The 18,864-nt window shown below is 57.2% G+C and overlaps 5 protein-coding genes across 5 annotated transcripts; 2 read left to right on the top strand and 3 right to left on the bottom strand.

Moving 5' to 3' along the window:
* Positions 1 to 519: 519 nt before the first annotated feature.
* GCG54_00003341 (uncharacterized protein) lies at positions 520 to 1,291 on the top strand (the record flags this gene model as incomplete). The annotated part of the gene is made up of 2 exons (XM_045403414.1): positions 520 to 982; positions 1,035 to 1,291. The coding sequence occupies 2 exons, from the start codon at positions 520 to 522 to the stop codon at positions 1,289 to 1,291; spliced, it is 720 nt and encodes a 239-aa protein (XP_045261695.1).
* Positions 1,292 to 1,378: 87 nt separating this feature from the next.
* GCG54_00003340 (Non-specific lipid-transfer protein) lies at positions 1,379 to 2,764 on the bottom strand (the record flags this gene model as incomplete). Its single annotated transcript, XM_045403413.1, has 1 exon — positions 1,379 to 2,764. One exon carries the CDS (start codon positions 2,762 to 2,764, stop codon positions 1,379 to 1,381), a length of 1,386 nt encoding a protein of 461 aa, XP_045261694.1.
* A 716-nt stretch (positions 2,765 to 3,480) lies between these two features.
* On the bottom strand, positions 3,481 to 4,758 carry GCG54_00003339 (FAD-dependent monooxygenase paxM; the record flags this gene model as incomplete). Its single annotated transcript, XM_045403412.1, has 1 exon — positions 3,481 to 4,758. The coding sequence occupies one exon, from the start codon at positions 4,756 to 4,758 to the stop codon at positions 3,481 to 3,483; it is 1,278 nt and encodes a 425-aa protein (XP_045261693.1).
* Positions 4,759 to 6,613: 1,855 nt separating this feature from the next.
* GCG54_00003338 (uncharacterized protein) lies at positions 6,614 to 7,303 on the top strand (the record flags this gene model as incomplete). The annotated part of the gene is made up of 1 exon (XM_045403411.1): positions 6,614 to 7,303. One exon carries the CDS (start codon positions 6,614 to 6,616, stop codon positions 7,301 to 7,303), a length of 690 nt encoding a protein of 229 aa, XP_045261692.1.
* A 664-nt stretch (positions 7,304 to 7,967) lies between these two features.
* Positions 7,968 to 10,571, bottom strand: GCG54_00003337 (Fusarisetin A cluster transcription factor fsa6; the record flags this gene model as incomplete). The annotated part of the gene is made up of 2 exons (XM_045403410.1): positions 7,968 to 9,776; positions 9,831 to 10,571. 2 exons carry the CDS (start codon positions 10,569 to 10,571, stop codon positions 7,968 to 7,970), a joined length of 2,550 nt encoding a protein of 849 aa, XP_045261691.1.
* Positions 10,572 to 18,864: the final 8,293 nt, after the last annotated feature.

The following is an 18,864-nucleotide window of genomic DNA, read 5'->3' as shown; positions in this document are numbered from 1 at the left end:
GCCCGGTACCGTCCCGGTGGTTAACGTGGCCCGTTTGTAGGTTTAGAATCAGACTTCCCATGTGCAGCCGCGGAATCCATGGAATTCTCTCGCCCAACATACCTCACACACACTAGACACTTATCACCAAGAAATCCGGGGGAGTCGGATTGATTCCGTCGGAAGCACATCACATCTTCGAAAATAGAAACACCTTCTCATCCAGTAATCCATCCGAAGAAACAAGAACAAGCAGCAACGTTTTTGTTTCGTTTCTTGCTATCGGCCCTATTTAATAATCACCTGTCGTCTGTTCGATCGTCTCATATCTCTTGTAAGCAAAGCACCCCCATCCACCTATCTGTAGTCTCGATATTCTCACCTCACCACCCACCGGGTTGCAGTAGCCAGTTCCCACGCGACTAACGTCTATCCGTCCCACCCACCCACACTCGCATTACGCCAAGACAACGATCTTCATTCAACGGGGCATCCTCCGATTTGTACAAAGAAAGAAACAGAAGAAAAGACCAACACAAAATGCCACCGTTTCAAATCCGCCCCTGCACCCTCGCAGACGGGCCCTCCCTCGCCCGCAACAACATGTCGGCCTTCTGGACGGACCCGAACTGGATCCTGCTGTGGCCCAAACACATCACCCTCGACTTCCTGATCGAGCAGGCGGCTAAGCGGCTGCCGAACAACCTCCTCCGCGACCGCGACGCTCTGCGCCACGAGGTCGTCGTCGACCCCGCTACGGGCGCGCTGCTCGGCTACGCCCGCTGGGAGCTCCCCGCCGCCAAGACAACAACCTCGGGCCCGGACGGGGGCGGCAGCCGGCCCGAGTGGGCCGCGGCTCAGATCCCGGACGTTAGCGCGGAGGAGAGGAAGGCGCTGAAGGAGAGGGCGGACGGGGCGTGGTGGGAGCCGATTGACATGGAAGGCATCGACGATGAGAGTGTCAAGGTGAAGGAGCGCATACTGGCGGAGAAGCCTCATCTTAGTGAGTCTTTTCTGTGGCTTGACTGGAGAGTCTTTTTCTAATTCAATTCCAGGTTTGGATTACCTCGCTGTGCACCCCAAAAACAAGGGCAAAGGTATTGGTACAGCATTGGTAGAAAGCGGCATCAGGCAGGCTGAGAAAATGGGGATTGACATATTCATTCTCGCATTTCAAGCCGGTTTGAACCTGTACCTGAGACTTGGCTTCAAGGAGGTCGAGCGCGTCGTTCAAGACGACTCCAAATGGGGTGGCAAGGGTGAGTATACTGTGTATCTGCTTACCTACGAGGTCAAGAAGAGCAGCAGTTGAATATCCAGCATGTGCCGTCAAAATCATTGAGAAACCCAAGAACATTTCAATTTGTACAATTTGTTCTTATACACCACAGCCATTACCCTAAAACCTAGCCTCAACCTTCTCCTCGGTGTCCTGCAGCGCCCAGTCGCTCTTCTTGGTCCTGCTCCTCACGCTCGCCGCCTGCTGCGCCGTGAATCCCTTGGCCTCCACGGCTGGGTTGTACCCAAGCTTATTCACCTTCCCCACGGTGGCCGAGTCGACCTTGGGCGCCTCCTTGCCGTCGGCGCGCTTGTAGACCGTCACGACGACGGCGCCGCCCAACCCAAGGTTATGCTGCAGCGCGGCCTTGGTCCGCGGCACGGCGCGGTTGTTCGCCCACCCGCGCAAGTGCCACACCAGCTCGGCGCACTGCGCGATGCCCGTCGCGCCGAGCGGGTGGCCCTTGGAGATGAGCCCGCCGGACGGGTTGACGACGTACTTGCCGCCGTACGTGATGTCCCCGCGGCGGACGAGCTCGTGCGCCTTGCCGGGCTGCGCGAGGCCGAGCGAGTCGAGGACGATCATCTCGTTGGCGGAGAAGCAGTCGTGCAGCTCGACGACCTGGACGTCGTTCGTGGTCACGCCGGCCTCGGCCATGGCGGCCTTGACGGCGTGCTGCGTCATCTCGAAGCCCATGAGGTCGATGGCGGAGCGGGAGAAGAGCGAGGGGGCGTCGGTGGCGAGGCACTGGCCCGCGACGAGCACGGCCTGGTCCTTGAGGTGGGGGCGCTCATCAAGAAAAGCCTGGGAGACGAGGACGGCCGCGGCACCGCCGTCGGAGGTCGGGCAGCACTGCAGCTTGGTGAGGGGCGCGAAGATCTCGGGGGCCTTGAGGATCTGCTCCTGGGTGTAGACGTCCTGGAACTGGGAGTAGGGGTTGCGGGTGGAGTGCTCGTGGTTGATGCGGGCGATCTCGGCAAAGTCCTCGGGCTTGGCGCCGTGCTTCTCCATGTACTCGCGGCCGGCGTTGCCAAACATCTGGGCGGCGCCGGGGGAGTTTGTGATGCCGCGGGTCTCGGCCATCATCTTGATGGAGGTGCCGGTGGGGTTCTCGCGGTCGTTGAAGAAGCTCTGCAGGCTGCCGGGCATCATCTTCTCGAAGCCGACGACCAGCACGCAGTCGGCGGCGCCGGAGGAGACAAAGGTGCGGGCCATGGCGAGGCCGGTGCTGCCGGTGGAGCAGTTGTTGTTGACGTTGTAGATGGGGATGGAGGTCATGCCGAACTGGTAGAAGACGCGCTGGCCGCAGGTGCTGTCGCCGTAGCAGTAGCAGGCGACGCCCTGGTCGACGTCGTCGTAGTTGATCTGGGCGTCGAGCATGGCCTTGACGCCGGCCTCGAAGCCCAGCTCCGTGTAGTCGACCTTGCCGCGGGGCTTGATGAACTTTGTCATGCCGACGCCGAGGACGTAGCACGGCGCCTTTTCGCGTTTCTGTCGGGGGGGCATGTCTGCGGTTGATGTGTGTTGGTGATGTTTGGTGCTCAATTCGAGTTCCACTTGGTGTTTGAGTAGAGATAACAACGATGAGTGAAGTGAGACAATAATTGGTGGGTTGATGTTGGAGATATATTCAAGCCGAGCCTACGTGAAGTGATGTGTCAAGTGACATGTGCTTCAATGAGTGAAGTTGCAGCACAAGGGAAGCTTTCGCCGCCCCCTCAGGACCCCGGCCGGGCCCCCGGGATGAGCTTCTCCAGGTTTTCCCCCCTTTGCTCCCCCCAAACGGCCCCAATTCCGCCCTCCCGCAGCCGCCAAAGCAGTGGGAAGCGGTGCTAAGGACAGCTTCGATGCGGGGAAACAGCGTCTCGAAGCAGCACAATGCCGAGGCCCCGGGCGCCACAACGTCGAGCCGCAGCCTGCTGTCCCCTGTCTCTGTCTTGCTTAGGGGCCAATCAGGGGGCATGCCGAGGTAAATCGGCCCCGTAACAGGGGGCCCAGCTAAGGTGCCTCCGGTGTTAGTGAGTGCCCCATGCGGTAACCTTCTCGTCGGTGCTGGGACGGAGCCATGACTTCACTGACTCGAAGCTGGTGATTCAGTGACATTCTCGTCTCGAAATCATCTGACTGCCTTACTGAAGATACATTATCAGAGGAATGATTAGTAAAGAAAAAACATCCAAAGATTGACTCCATCGTGACATTCATCAGCATCAACAATCACCCTACTCCATCTTCCCCTTCACCCACTCCTCGACCCGCTGCTCAATCTCGGGAACATACAACCACCTCATCTGGCCCTCTCCCTCCTCGAACCAGACCTCGTCCCTCCCGAGCTTCTCCATCTCCTGCGGCGGCAGCCTCTTGTTGTTCAGCTTCTTCGTCAACACCACCAACTCCCCGAGCCTCTCCCTCCTCATCGCCTCCCAGAACCCAACCCCCTCCGCCCACCCGATCCGACCGCCGCTCTCCTTCACCCTCTTCAACACCAACGCCAGACTCGCCGCATCCTCCAACGCCATCGACGCGCCCTGCCCCGTCGTCGGCGGAATCGCATGCGCCGCGTCCCCCAACACCAGCACCCGCCTCCCCTCTTCCACCGACGACGTCCACCGCTCCAGCGGCGGCAGCATGTAAAACGGCCACACGTTCATCGTCTCGTCGCGGATCGCCCCGAGCGCAGACCTCACAATCCCAGGCCACCGCTCCTCGTCCCGCCGCAGCCGCGCCTTCAGCCCCTCCTTGTCCGCGAGCAGCTCCTCCCGCCCGCGCCCGGCCTGCGCCTCGTCGAACGGCACCTGCGTCCCCGCTAGCATCTCCCCACCGTCCGGCCGCTGCGGCGCCAGCACAAACACCCCGTTCGCGCTCGCCACGCTCACGGGGAACTCGTACTCCTTGTCCGCCGGGATCGCCAGCTCCGCCGTCGGCACCGCGAACGTCAGCGCCGCGAGCCCGACGAACCCCAGCTTCGCCTCGGGCGCGACGTGCGCCCTCCGCACCTTGGAGTGTATCCCGTCCGCGCCCACGAGCAAGCCCGCACTACGTCTCCCGCCGCCCTCAAACTCGAACTCCACGCTATTCTCCGTCTCCTCGACGACTTTGACAAACCGCATCCCGTGCTCGATCCGCACGCCGCGCTCCCGGCACGCGCCCGCCAGCAGCTCCACCAGCTCCTGCCGGAACACCCGCACGGCGCGGTACCCGAACTGCGCCTCGCCGCCCATCGGGTACCGGTCGACCGTCTTCTCGTCGCGGTCCTTGTAGTAGACGTAGTCGAACGGGTACGCCTGCGCCAGCAGCGGCGTGTAGAGGTCCAGCCCGTCGAGGATGCGCAGCGCGTTGGGGCAGAGCATCATCCCGCCGCCCGCGTGGTGCGGCAGTGGTGTTTCTGGGCGCATCTCGTAGATCGTGGAGGGGATGGAGTGTGCTGCCAGGGCGAGGGCGAGGGCCATGCCCGCGATGCCGCCGCCGATGATGGCAACTTCGTCTCTGGTGGAGGACATTTCTTCTGCGGGAGGTGGGAAGTATGTATGTGTGATCTTGTGTGACGTGACAAAGGAGTGCAGATGTATGTCTACGCTGTGATGATGATGATGATGATGATGATGATGATGATGCTCCAAGTGATGCTGAATAACAACCCAAAATACCTCACCGTCTTTATACCATTTCCCATCGCCCATATCTCCCTCAAGGCCACATAATCCCTCCATCTTTGTAATCCCAAAAAGCCTCTGCCGGAATCCTTTCCTCCCTCTCCCAATGAACGCTTCAAAACCACCAAAAAGCAGAGCCACTCGAGCATCGCCAAGCTACCACCGTAAGCCGTCTCCACTTCTCGGCCGACCAACATTACGAATTGCCAAATGCAGTTTAGTCTCCGTCCTCTCCTCCGTGCTGCCCCCACCCGCCCCGGGACCCGGCCGAGTCCCGGACTTGCCGCACCTCTCAAAAGTCCGAAACCGAACCCGGAGAAGGGGTCCTCCCCGTTCGCCCAAACCTCCCCCCCATTCCCCTCCCTCTCTTGATGCAATCTTTTTTAGCATGTAAAGGAGGGCATAGCTAGTTATCCACCAAACAAAACAACTTGCTCCCCCAACCAAACCACACACCACCACCACCCCCGCCGCCAATCCCCGCTGCACCCCTCCCCTCCCCCGTCCCCAAAAACCCAAACTCGTAACATTTATCAGACCGAAAGGGCGGCCAAGCGAACACTTCCCTCCGCCCATGTCCCCTGCCTCACAATCGCCCTGCCCCTTACCCTGTCCACGGTTCACTCACGGCGCTCCGAGCTGGTAAATAGGAAGAAGAGCAAACCTCACTCTGTACATCATCATCCCCGCTTCCCCCGCCCCCACTCGGCCGACAAACACTCGCACACACTGACGAGCAACAACATGTGGGCCCGCCCAAACCTTCCTCGACTTATACACGCACACACACGCACCGGGAACACCGACATCATGAACATCATCATCGTCACCATCACAGCACAAAGATCTGCCAGATAATCAAAATAGCCTCAGCTCTCTTCCCGAATAACCTTACAGACGAACAAAACCTAAATTAGAACAACAGAGGTGAGGGAGGGGCGTACATCCAAACGGTTCAAACGGCCCCTCCCAACCTCCCTGCTCTGTCTACCTCTCTCTGACGGCTACCACAAACCGTCGATTCCGTCATGCATCCCAAATTCTTTTCTCTTGCTTATCTTCGCCCATCAGCTAGAGACGTTCGATGCTTTTGCTGACCTTATGCTGACATCTCATCTCCCAAAAACTCTCCTCACAATAATGAAATGTGTCGAACATGGGACATCAAATCGCATCCCACCTTTCCCTCCTGTCCACGCAACCGACTCGGGAAAGGCTCGCCTACACCCTTTTTTTTCTTTTCCCGGCCGGTGCTACTTCCGCTCCGAGCTCCGCATGAGTTTTCGGTCGGTCCTCGGAAGTGGGCGCTTTGTAAGCTTTTACCGTCGGGCGGTGCAACTCACTCACTCGGCCGGTGGTGGTCAACTGTCTCGGCCGATATGGCAAGCTCATCGGATATCACGGCTGAGCAGGAGGACTGACTCGGCCGATAGATACTACTGAGAAAGCCCGAGTGGTCTCTGTTGCTCGGATCACTAGTTTGCTGCGCCATGAGGACGATCATGATCCTTCCTGTATCGGCCGGGAAGCTGAGAAATACTAGGCTTGTGAAGTGGCTTGCAATAGTTGAATATGATGTATAAGAGGAGCGATCAGGTTGCCCCCCAATCGTCTCCAAATTCTAGCGTCATCAACTCAGCTTACACGCATCTTCCACACCAAACTGCTCCCATCAAACATACTATCATCCCCCATTACCAAAATGCACTTCCTCATCCTCGGCGCAACAGGCCGGAACGGCTCCCTCATCCTCGTCGAAGCCCTCTCCCGCGGCCACACCGTCACCGCCCTCGTCCGCACGCCATCCTCCTCCTCTCTCCCCCAACAACCACAACCAAACCTCACCCTCATTCCTGGAAACCCCCTCTCCCTCCCGGACATTCGCACCGCTCTGCAAACCCCCCAGGCCCCGGACGCCGTCATCGTCGCCCTCAACCCCCGGCGCGTATCCGACTCCCCCTTCGCCGCGCCGCACCCAGACACCCCCGACTCGCTGATGCACGACGCCGTCCGCAACGCCTTGGAAGGCATGAAGGCCGCCGGCGTCCCCAAGATCGTCATCAACAGCATGCAGGGCGTCGGCGCCAGCAGCGGCAGCCTCATCATGCCCTTCCGCCTGCTGTTCGAGCACACCAACATGAAGTACACCCTCGACGACCATCGGGCCGTTGACGCGCTGGTTACCGGGAAGCAAGGCGAAGGCGTGGACTGGGTGATGGTCCGCCCGCCTATGCTTACACAAGGGGAGGCCTTTCCCGTCAAAGACTACGGTGACGACGGCAAGGGTATATGCTGGATGCCCAAGATCACCAGGAAGAGCGTCGCAGTGTTCATGGTCGACGCCGCGGAAAAGCCTGATTGGAACCGCCGGGCACCGGTTATTGCGAACTAGTCGGAAAAGGTCAGACGAAGTAGTAGTCCACTGAGTTTCTATCGGGTCAGAAAACGTTGGCTGGATGAGCCTTGTATAATGTAATGCTTGCTTGGGAAACGCCACCCATGCCCTCCCTTTTTGGTGTCCTCCGCTGCTTTGGTATCGTCGATATAGTAATATTTACAAGTTTCTTTCGTATGCTTTTCCCAACCCGCCGGGGCGTTTTCGTGTTTACTCTCTCCACTGCCGGGATGGCCTTGGCCGCCCATTGCCCAGCATCCCTTTCCTTCCTTGCAACGCAGTGCAGAAATACACCTGTTGTGAATTATGTCTGCTGATGTTGATGCTGTGTCGGCAGATGTGCTCGGGTCAAGTAAAACATGTGATCGGTGACCGTATGGAGACAGTGTCGCAGGGCATCGCTACTCCGTCCCGCAAAAAGCGCGACGACTCCATTATTTTTTCCAGGTTTCTCTGCCGCGGCAGGATGGCGGCGTCGTTTGTTGTAACGTCCATACTAGCGGACCCAAACCCCTCTAGAACACCATGGGTTCCATTGCGCGGAATTCATTGGGGTTATCCGACCCTTTGGGTCGGATCCCTACTCCTCAACCCCGCATATGTTTGTTAGGAAGGTCCCGGTATCATTGGGTTCCAGTAATCCAGGTCCCAATCCGCATAATCATCCGGAGTCTGCCGACCACGAATCAGCCCAGTCCCAGCCTTCCCACAGCTGCCAGCCGCCATAGTCACTTACCGCAGCCGTCGACGCATTCGCATGGAACATGAATGGCGCTCTCGTCTGCATGTAGGGGTCCATTGGATCGGCTGGCGTCGTAACTGGCAGGGACATCTTCTCGGGATTGGTGTTGGTGGCTGTCTTGCAAGCGTCCAGGACGCTTTGGAGACTGCGTCGAATGTCCTGCAGTTTCTGCTCCTGGTTCGTGTATTGCACCGATGATAGAACAACGGAAAGTGCAACAATGTCCTTGACGTCGTTTCCGCCAACGTTGCGGACGAGCAAGTTGAGCGTCTTCTCGACAGTCTTAATCAAGCGCGACGGGGACCAAAGCGCAAAAGTCTCGGTGCTGAAGGCAACACCGTCGTCCATCGGATCGGGAGACATGGCCACGGTCGATGAGATCCCCAGAGTGTTGCCGTTGGCATGCGACTCTATCGCCGCTTTGATGTAAAAGCACACACTGAAAGCTGCCTGCAAGATATCCTTCTTCAAAACCATGTGGTACATGTCGCTGATGTCTTGGAAGTGAGTCAGCAGGGGGTCGAGTTCGTCGAGGTATCGCATAATGACCATGGATGACCGTAAATATGCTCTGGAAATCTGCGATGGCGCGTCTGGCAATCCTAGGGCGAAGGGGCGGTAGAGTGCCAACAAGGGCCGCCGCACGTGCATGTCGAGTATGACTCTGGATCGCCACTGCTTGCTCTTTTCAACCTCGTTCAAAATGCCGTGGCGCGGGAACAAGTAGTTTATGTCCTCCAAGAATCTGTCCAGTTTCGTTCCAACCTCGAGAACCTCGCTGTAGTCCCTGATCGAATCGACGCGGTTGATCAAGTGCGCAACCTGCATTCGGACCCCTAGAGTCATAGCAGCATAGACCTGCATCTGATTATCGGTAAGCTGATCGATTGGCTTGCTGGGCGGTAGCTCCTTCATCTCGAAGAACAGGTCCTTGTCATCCAAGTTTCGTGGTGGTCGGCAGGTAAAGTCTCCGTCGCGAACGAGACATGACAGGTTGCATGCCAGCGACAGATGCAGGTCCATGTCAAGAATCGTGAACCACAGCCTCCTCCTCAGCTCGCCAAAGAACACCGGTACTCTCGGTTCAAATTCTGACGGGTCTCGGTGCAAGCCCATCGTCATAGCCATCCGGACGATGTATCCCAACTGTGCCCAAGAATCCTGCGGTCGCGGTGTTGTCATTCTCTGCGCGTGAACCAGTAGAATCTCCGTCTGCAAAGTAGTCAAGTCAACCAGCTGCTTGCCCTTCAAACCGTCCAGCCATGACCTGACAAGCGCACACGCCGTTGGAATGTGCACGCCCTCAACGCGCTCGTGGCCAAGCCCTTTCGACTTCGTCTCAAATCTGGAACCGATGGACAAAACCGTCAGAAGCTGGGGAAGAAAAGCATCCCCGGGCAATTTGCCTTCCCAGAATAGCTCATGTTGCTCCTTAAAGGTGGGTACGTGGATCATTCGGTAAATGGTCTCGGAGGTGTCGATGTAAGACGTCAGCAGTCTGTCACAGATGGCCTTCTTGGGCAGAATATCCTGCATGCGCTTCATAACAGGCACTACCGAGTCGGCAAAGACGGATATCGGCGATAGTGACTTTCGGTATTCTTCTTGGATCCTCTTGTGAAGCACCTGCAAGCCGTACATGATGTCTCGAATACCGTCGATTTTGGACTGGTTTGCCATGAAATCCTTGGCTTCGTCGAACTGGGAGGGATCGGTTAGGGGCACGATCTAGGGGAATATCGGGTTAGGGGATGTAATTACCAGGTTCAGCAAGACACGTACGCTATTCTGACCAAAAAAGCGCGTTCTCAGAGCGCCTCTCTTAACCGTCAGTCCTCGTATTGTCTCTGGAGATAGCGGCAAACGCTGGCCAGCTCCGCTGAACTCGGTGCCTGCCGGGCTCTTGATCATGAACTGCTTCTCCAAGCGGTCCAGTCGCGACGTGAGCTCCTCCAGTGCAGAGTGTCCGGTTCCCTCTCCATTGCGCTGAGGGGCGAAAGAGGACGATTCCGCCGGGTGCGGTCCTGAGGAGGGCGCCCCAGTGGGAAGACAGTTTCTCTTTGGGGGGCGTTGGATGTCACCAACCTCGGCATCGGAGCCGTCGGACAACATGGACGAGTCCTGTTCGGCAGCATACTTGCAGTTGCGGTGTGACTTCTGGCATTGGGAGCAAGGAAGATTTCGGTCACATCGCAGCTTTCTCTTGCGACATTCGGTGCACGACTTGACGGGTCGCGGCCTTTTGACACTGCGCGATGCCGATGCCGTTGCCGCCGCAGAGGCTGCTGATGGGCCGCCCGCAGGTAAAAGGCCCGATGCAGGCACAGGCGTAGGTGCAGAACCAGGAACGCCGCCGCCGAGCGTCTGATGGGCGGGTTGAGAAGGAGATGTCTCGTACGGAGGAGGCGCGGAGTGCATCGGGCCCATTGGTGAAGCAACCGCAGTGAGGTTCGGATTAGAATGCAGCGTCGTCGTGGTTGTGGCCGCGCCCAATTCCGGGGCAGACGAGGTTGCGGCGGCCATCTGAGCCGTTCGTCACAATAGTCCCAGAAAAAATCTCCGTTCGGACTAACGGTGTAGTTGGATTCTGGCGGTAGCGCAGCGCAGCACACAAAACGGCACACCACAGCAATGCAGCGGCGGCAGCAGTGGCTGGCTTCGATATTTGAAGCTCGAGAAAGCCCGTCGGCTCGGACTTGTTTGAATCGGCGCGAGCTGGTTGTGGGTAGATTGCTTGTCAGGAGTAGCAGCAGCAGCAACAACAGCAACAACAACAGCTACAGCTCTAGATTGGCACAGTGGTCAACCTTGTTCTCATCGAAGGTCCCGGGCGCGTCTGGGGTCGCCTCGGATCCGGAGTGTGTTGCTTGTCCTTGACTCTGACTGGTGTCGAGTCATTCGCAGACCATACATGCTGTGACTGCGCGGGTGAGAACTGAAGGGGGGTGTGTGGCGTGGGCGCAAGCGAGAGAACGAGCGACGGGTCAACGGAAAGGAGTTGCTGCTGGAGGCGTGTTGTTGGTTGAGCTTGCTTGTTCGCTTGCTTGCCAGCTTGGTAGTGGAGGTGTACGGTGTGTAACCGATGGGACAGGATACGGGTGGCCGTCTCTCTCTCCGTGTGTCTTTTGTTCCTTCGTAACTGGCTGGTGCCTACTGGGATTTGAACGACGAGTCCGAGATCTGCCGTCAATGAAGCAGACGAAAGCTCCGGATGTGATGGAGGTAGCAGGTGAAGAAGGAAGTGGAGGAGAGGAGGAAGGAAATTTGGATTAGGGAAGGGGAAAAAAAGAGACCAAAATTGCTAGTTGCAATGATCCAAGCTTCCTCGGGGCTTTGGGGTATGGTGCGGCGGTGCCGTGCCGTGTGGTCCAGTCAAGACCAGTCCAGTGAGTGTGCTTGCTCTTGCTTCGTCTATGGCAGCAAGGTAAGGCATGGACGGCAAGGCAAGGCCCTTCTTTCTGAAATGTGTCGGACGTGGATACCTGGGAGGTATTCCGTGGAATAAGTTAATAACGGCCTGGATAGCGCCTAACTGTTGGTTTTGATTTTGCCTCCTAGATCCCTCGCGTTGGTGGTGCGTGAGCTTTGTTGAGGCGTGGTGGTCGTGGTGGTGCTGAGCTTGTTGGCCAGGATAAGAGATGAGGGACGATGGTGCGCCTTGCTCGGGCTTGCCATGAATGTGCGATGGATGTGTGTGCGTGATGCGCGTGCTCTCTTCTTTCTCTCTCGTCTTCCTCTCTCTCTCGCTCCCACTTTGCTCTCTCTCTCTCACAAAGGTCGGGAGCCGGGGTTCAGTCTCGAGAGCGGCGTGATATGCTCAGGATGGCCGAGGAGAGATGGAGAAAAGTGTCGAATGTGCAGGGACACGGTGCCCTGGTCAGGCCTGGCCTGGGCTGGGCTGGTTCGCAGTGGACGGGACGGGAAGTTTGGAAGGTTGAGGTAAGGTCGGCCCAGGGAAAAGAAGGTCGAGGTGGTGTGGTTAGTGATGATTTAGTGATCCACCCCCCTTCTCGGCGGTTGTTCCAGGCCACTTCAGATTGGAGGTGAGAGGGAGGGTACGTAGAAACCTGGTCTATGCCGGGGTGAGGTAGGTAGGGTATTGATATCCTCCTTCAAAGAACAATTCTTGTATCCGTAAGACCAAACCCCTCCTCCTCCTCTTCTGAAGCCTGTCGTCTGCTGTCTGTCGTTTATGCTGGAACGGCAGGCCGGCTGACAGCGGATTACTTGCGTCTTGTCGAGACGAAGTCGGCACGCTGCTGCCTGTCTGATGAAGGTCTGAAGAAGATGAAGCAAAGGCACGATCGATGCTGCCAGGTACAGGCCACGTAGGTATATAATTGCCGTATCTGCGGCCTACATATCCGTACAGCCAATCCGTAGCCTAGCTGCTGTAGACACACCACGGGATGCAGCTGAGAGGCACCTCCGTCCCAGCAAGTGGGCTCCTGGTACTGCATTTGCAGAGAACGGGCAGAAAAAAGGTGTGAACGAGCAGAAAAACGCCGGCGGACCTCGATGCCAAACGAGCTCTGTCGACCTTTACTGGCGCAGAGTCTTAGTCTCTGCACCGTAGAGACACCGGCTGAGGGGCACCACGGGGCCTGGAACGAAGCTGGATGAGGGATCGGCGTACCGGGTACCCTTGCCACTGGCCAGGCCTGCCAGGAAGTCGCTGCATAGCAAGGTACCTCTGCATCTTAACTAAGGTGTCTTGGTTTTAGCGTCCTCTGCCTTGTAGCTAAGGTATTGCAGTATGATTTGCTGCTGCGTAGCGGCGGCCATGCATCCCAGGGTGTTCTGCTGCTGCTTCTGCCGCCGCCGCTACGTGCCCCGGTACGGATAGCCTGTCTCGTCCTGTTCTGTCCTCTCGTCTCTTGAATGTGTGTGTACTTGCAGCCAGCCATGTCATGCACGTCGGAACCCGGGATGCTTCCTTTCCTCGAGCCGACCGTCAGCGACCGACATCCCTTGAAGCTTCGCTTAGCGCTCGGGTGGGGATCGGGAAAACCTCTTTCTTCAGTCGACGATGCGGGTATTGTTGCTGCTTTGTGGCTGCTGTAGTGGTTGTCCTCGGCGTGTATTTCCAGGAGGTCAAGCCTCCTGCTCTGCTTTGAAAGGTCGTCCCAGTTGGTTGCATGTGCTCGGTGGTGCGGTGCGCATACGTACGTAAGGTACCGAGCACAAGACTTTCCTATTAGCATTGGTGATATGCGCGTGTACCGGGTACTGGGCTGTAAAGCTGAGATGAAGGAGACGGGTGCCAGCAACTGGGTGAGAAGGCCACACAGCAAGATCGGTCAGATTTTTCATGTCGGCAGCTTCGGTACGTACTTTATTTTTATCTGGCACAAGCGGAAATCGTATCGAAAAATCAAGGGTCGTACAGTATTTGCAGTCTGTCGTGTAAGAGCGGATGGAAGGCATGGAAGCATATGTTTCCAAGGCTCCATGACATCCGCACCTCGTACGGGACTCCTGACCGCATAGAAAAGCCATGGATTTAGGCGGCCGGGGGCCTGGTGATCACGGTACTCGCGGCGCTCTGCCAAATGCACCAACATCGGATGTACCTCCAGTAATCACGTCGCGTGTCTTGCGAACGGCTCCAAGCGTTCCCGGCCAGAGACTCCAAAAATACACGTGATGTCAAGGTAAAAAAGGCATCCAGACACCCTGAAAACCGCTGGGAATCCACACTTCCCGGGGCGCAGTGGGTGTCACCAAGCGGTCTTGACTGCACCGCACAGCCTGGAACCTCCCTGGAACGCCCGATCCACCGAAGCATCTTTCTGTCCCCGCCGTCCGAAGGTTGTGTCGTGAGTTGAAATTTACCCGTTGACGATGAGGAGGAGCTGCACTAGCCTGGTGAGGAACTTGGAAGAGCAAGAGTCGGAGTCAGGGTTTGGGGGTTGAGGTTGACGGGTCGACGGGACGGCCAAGATGAAGTGGACGTGGTGGATACGGCGGATGGGCCTGCTGGTGAAAATCTCCCACCAGCGAGATCTGGATGTCCAGTCAATCCCACCGAGACCAGACGGAGATAAATGATGATGAGCCTGGCAATGTCAGAACACGTACGTGCATGTCCGAGGTATGTCCTGATTCTCGGTTTTCCGGTGCAAGCCCTGCATGGTTCCTGTAGATACCAGCAGATATCAGAAGTTCAGGGCCGTGGCGGCATGGCTGTACGATAATTAGTACGTAGTGTGTACCAACAACCCACCAGCACTTGAAGATCGCCATCGACATTCAGGTCCAGCAGGGCTTGCTTGTCAAACGCCTTGACGAGCCAGCCAGCAACGCCCATGTACGCATCAGTATTCGTGCCTACCATAGTAAGTATGTGCCGTCTTTCAGCCAGCGGGACGCACGAGGTCGGCGACCTGCGGCCACCACTCTGTGAATAGCACCCGCGTTACTGCATCTGGGAATTCTTCATGCGGTGTGGCCCTGCGTACCTCTTGTCCCGGTTGCTGCAAACCACCATTCGCAGAATAGAAAGCCAAATGATTTGACTGGGCTTGTGTGCGTGTGCTCCAACAGCAATGATTAGTGGTGCGGCCGTCTTGCTGGTGGTGGTGGTCTCTTTGGGGGTGGTGGTGCCGGCTGTACATGCTGGCTGCTCCGGCCTACCTTGCGCTGAACTCTTCAGGCCATGCCGGAGTCGAGTCCGAAGTCAACCGCATCCCCGTACCCTTCCTCTCCCCCCTTCCCTCCACTTTCCACCCCGTCTGAGGGTATCCCACTGACAGGTCCAACCTTGACGCGACGCTTCTCGGACTGTGACATGATCCTCACCTAAGCAACTCAATGTGCGCGACGTGGGCGACTAGTCGCCGCCTCGCCGCTCCGCACGTTCTACAGCTAAACCCTTCCCTGGAAACATTGCGAGCGCCTCAGGCTTAGGCCCTGTGCCATGCCATCCCGCGCCCGGTGGTGATGCCCGTGTAGTTGGTGCTGGTCGGTGCTCATGCTGTTACCCATCGCTAGGTGGTGTTTCCGATGGGGCTCTGGGTGGGAGAGTCTGGCGCCTCAGTTTTGTTCCTTCAACCGCCGCCAAGCCGAGCTTCCCACGTCCATCTTTTCTTTCATCAGCCCGTCGTCGATCGCCAGTCGTCCCCCAATCCCCCAGGGCCCCAGTCTCCATCGTCCCCTTCTTCTTCGTCGGCAATTTCAACCCCCATAGCGTGTCTGTAACGGGACATGCGTGTTCCAGACAGATTCATCGTTCGGATCCAGTTGCTGGTGCCCATGTGGGGGGCCATGGGAAACTTAGATGGTTCTGGGACTTCACTACATCCGTAGCCCGTCGTCACCTTCAAGTTGCTTGCTCGAATTTACCGCTCGAACGAGAAACAACGACGGGCGTCGACTGTCCTTGGACCGCTGGACAGAGATAGAACATGCGGGCGTGTGACTGTCGCAGGTCGCGCGGGAACAAGGCCAAGGACACACGCGACTTATTCCACGCTTTGGGACGGCATGTTCCATCACTCATCCCATACTAGGTGACGATCAATCCATGATACACACCCATTCCTGCTTTTTGTCGGCTGGAAAATTGTGTGAGACCTTTCCTTCGACAATCGCGCCGTCCAGTTTCGTGCTGCCTTCCTGGGGCCCAGATTTGCCCCGCGAAACAGGCTGTGCATGCATGCAAGTCTTGATGCCAATCTCGGTCTCGCCTGTTTGTGTCCTTGACGAGCCACGATGACTGTCGGCTCGAGCCTAGGGCAGCCAGGGCCCTGAGCGGCGCATGCAGGATTCCACTCAACCTGCCGCCGCAGCGGCCGCTGGTGGGATGGACATCTGGATCTGGGGGACGGGTTTCATTATGGACTGACCCGTGGGAAATAAGGTAGGTCGGCTCCGTGAATTAGCAACGCTCTGTTAAGACACACGAGAGAAAAACTGCCCGATCCGGCCTGGCAATCGAGATCTCCCGAACTCTGCGGCGCGTGTCTGGCTCGCTACCACCAATTATTGTCGTCCAAGATGATCAGATAATGGAACAAGCGGTAGAGAGTCTCGACCCTGCGGTCCAGTCGCTACCGAGTCGGCCAATGGCTCCAAGACACGGTCCAGCCATTCTAGACAGGGCACCACACCGTAGTGTACAGTACCTACTCCGTCCTTCCAAGGGCACAAGATGAAATGCTGAGAAGTTGATTGATGGAACAAGGACCTCGACCAAGACCAGGAGTCCCGGCATCTGGGGCGCGTTTCGGCGTTATCTCTTCCAGAAGCCAGCAGACAGCATTCCCAGTGGAGCGGCTTGCGGACTTTCAGGGACGCTTGCCGTTGACGATGAGGCATCCATATCCCTGCCCTGCACGAGGTAAGGCCTTGAAACCGGCCAGCACGACATCAGGTCGTAATAAAGTAGGTACAAAGTACCCACGACGGTCCCCTCAGATTCAGTGTTACGGCCCCATTGGGCCCCCATCTGGCAGCGGAAAACTCGCTCGTCGGCTCCGAGCATTTCTCCTTGAGGGGGTTTCCGACCACCTAGTGTACTCTGTAGCTGCTGGAGGTGCTGCTGGGAAGAGACTCGGAAGCTAAGTCTGGAGTGCGCCCCCGAGACTCGGGACGAAATTCAAACAGTGAGCCTTGGGAGCCTGGACGTGCCTGTCTTCGGTTCCGGCATCGCGTTCGTATTGTATGTAAAGAAGTACGTTCGGGTTACCTGGAAAAGCAACGTGCGGGTCTTGGTAATTCCATATTGCTGCCTGGGGCCAATGAGCATTTTTGAGAGTGAGCGCATTGCGTCTCTGGGTCGACTGCAAGTAGCGGGAATCCTCCGCTACTCGGCCGACACGGTTTTTTCAGTTAATGAATGGTGGTGGTGGGAAATGCGGCTGCTGTACAACAACAAGTGGGTGGCGTCAAACTTGGTGCGACGGAACAACGCGGACTGAACGACAACTGGGCTGCTCGATTGATTGCAGAGGCTATTGTCAATGTTAGTGGCGTGCGGCAGCAGACCTTCGAGGGCGCGGCGCGGCGTCAGTAAGTTCAGTCGACGTCAAAGAACGACGAGCCATCCCCCTTTCCGTGTGTTTCCCGCGAGGAGTTCATGTTGATGCAAGAAGAAGCATATGTTGGCAATGATGAACCTTAATCAACTTGATCAGACTGGCGAACAGATCGCGTGCGCAAGCGGTAAGACGCTGGAACGCGGCTTTTGAGGTTGGGGCGATCCTTCGAGCCCAGGACAGGGCAGCAGTTCGTCGGTGGAAATGGGCGGCCTTGCATGACAGTAGGGTTTGCATCCGCGTCGTCGAGGCTTTTTGAGGCGAAGCTTGATGGCATCACGATGGTTGTCAGTTTCGGCTCAGACTTGCCGAGATTTGGGGAGTCCTTGCTTGCGTCGGTGGAAGGTGAGTGGACGGCGTCTGCTTTGGTCGTCACGGTCTTGGGATTGACGACTTGGATGGCGAAGTAATACATCGGATGACGGACGACTTGCCAGCTGGACCGCATACCTCAAAGGCTTTTGCCTCCGGGGTGGGAGCATTTTAGGGACGGAAAGCAAATCTCTGATTCAAAAAGCGGTTCTCGAGGGTGATGCTGGATGGTGATGTTTGAGTATGGGTATCGTCGAAAGTGATTGCCATGAAGGCAAACGATCAACCCTCCCTCCCTCCCTCCATCGGGGCTTTCCCAAGGCTTCATGGGTGGCTCTATTGATGATACCTTGTGTGGGTGTGGGAAGCATCTTGATTCTGGATCGGGTGAATGGACTGTTGGGCCTTTGTCTTTCCAACGCCCGTTGTTTCTGCAGGTGTCAGTTCACCATGTCTCGCCATCATTCCATGGCGGGTTCAGGAAGTGAGCCGCGGCCTGACGAACGAGCCGGGTGCCTGACGCGGTCCCTTGCAGGAAGGATGGAGGCGGTCTCTCCCAATAGAGGCTGGAGGTGTCCGAGATGCACAGGTGTGTGTAAGTCCGTGGCTCAGGCGGGTAGCATCTTCAGAGTGGTTCGCCTTCTCCACTATTCCTCGTGAAAGCATGACATGCAAGAGTACAAGCGGCAAACCCCGGGCCGGGGAGTGTTCTGGTAATGTTCGTTCTTCGCTCCATTGGCGAGAAACATGGTGTCAAGGCAGATGGGAGCCGGTGTCTTGCTCTTGTTCGTGTCTTGATGCGAAAGTGTAAGTACTTGCTTGCCAGTGCCGCCGCCGACTGATGATTGACAAATGACACTGGATGATGATTAGTGTTGCGGCCGCGTCAAATCGTCCAATGGAAGCAACCTTGTCCGGGGACAGAGCCGGGGCATGTGCTGTCGTGTTGCACAATACCTAAATGCAGCATCACTTGCAGTCTGCAGACGGGTCGAGCGAGGGGGGAGAGAGATGAGGTCGAGTGTCCAGGCGGGATGGATGTGAAGCGAGGGACGAGGGTTGAGACAAGAAGGATGATCTGGCGTAGGAAGCAACGATTGGCTTTCCCTTCCAGGTAAGGCAGGAACGGATAGGTAAAGTGAGATAGAGTTGGGTGGAAGGAAGACGCGACCCGCGGAGTAGCGCTTGCCTGCCATTCACTTCACCTCAGGCCACTACCACCTCGTACTGCCTTGGAAGGCAGCTGCTATTACTACCTTACTGTGTACAGAAGGTACATACCCGCCCTGCCCTGCGTTCCTTCCTTCCTGCCTGCCACCATGGAGCCAGGCAGGAACGAGGTTAGCGCTACGGGAGCCCCGAAGGAACTCAGCAAGGAAGGCACGAAGGTCGGTTAGGTTGCCTTGGCTAGCGCGTATTCGCCGGGAATAACGGCCCCCAAAAACGTTTTGTTTCATTGGCAGGGA

Source organism: Colletotrichum gloeosporioides (genome assembly GCF_011800055.1).
Source record: "Colletotrichum gloeosporioides strain Lc1 chromosome Unknown consensus_63, whole genome shotgun sequence".
NCBI lineage: Eukaryota > Fungi > Ascomycota > Sordariomycetes > Glomerellales > Glomerellaceae > Colletotrichum > Colletotrichum gloeosporioides.
The sequence above is the reverse complement of the archived record's forward strand: the minus strand, read 5'-3'. Positions and strand labels throughout refer to the sequence as shown.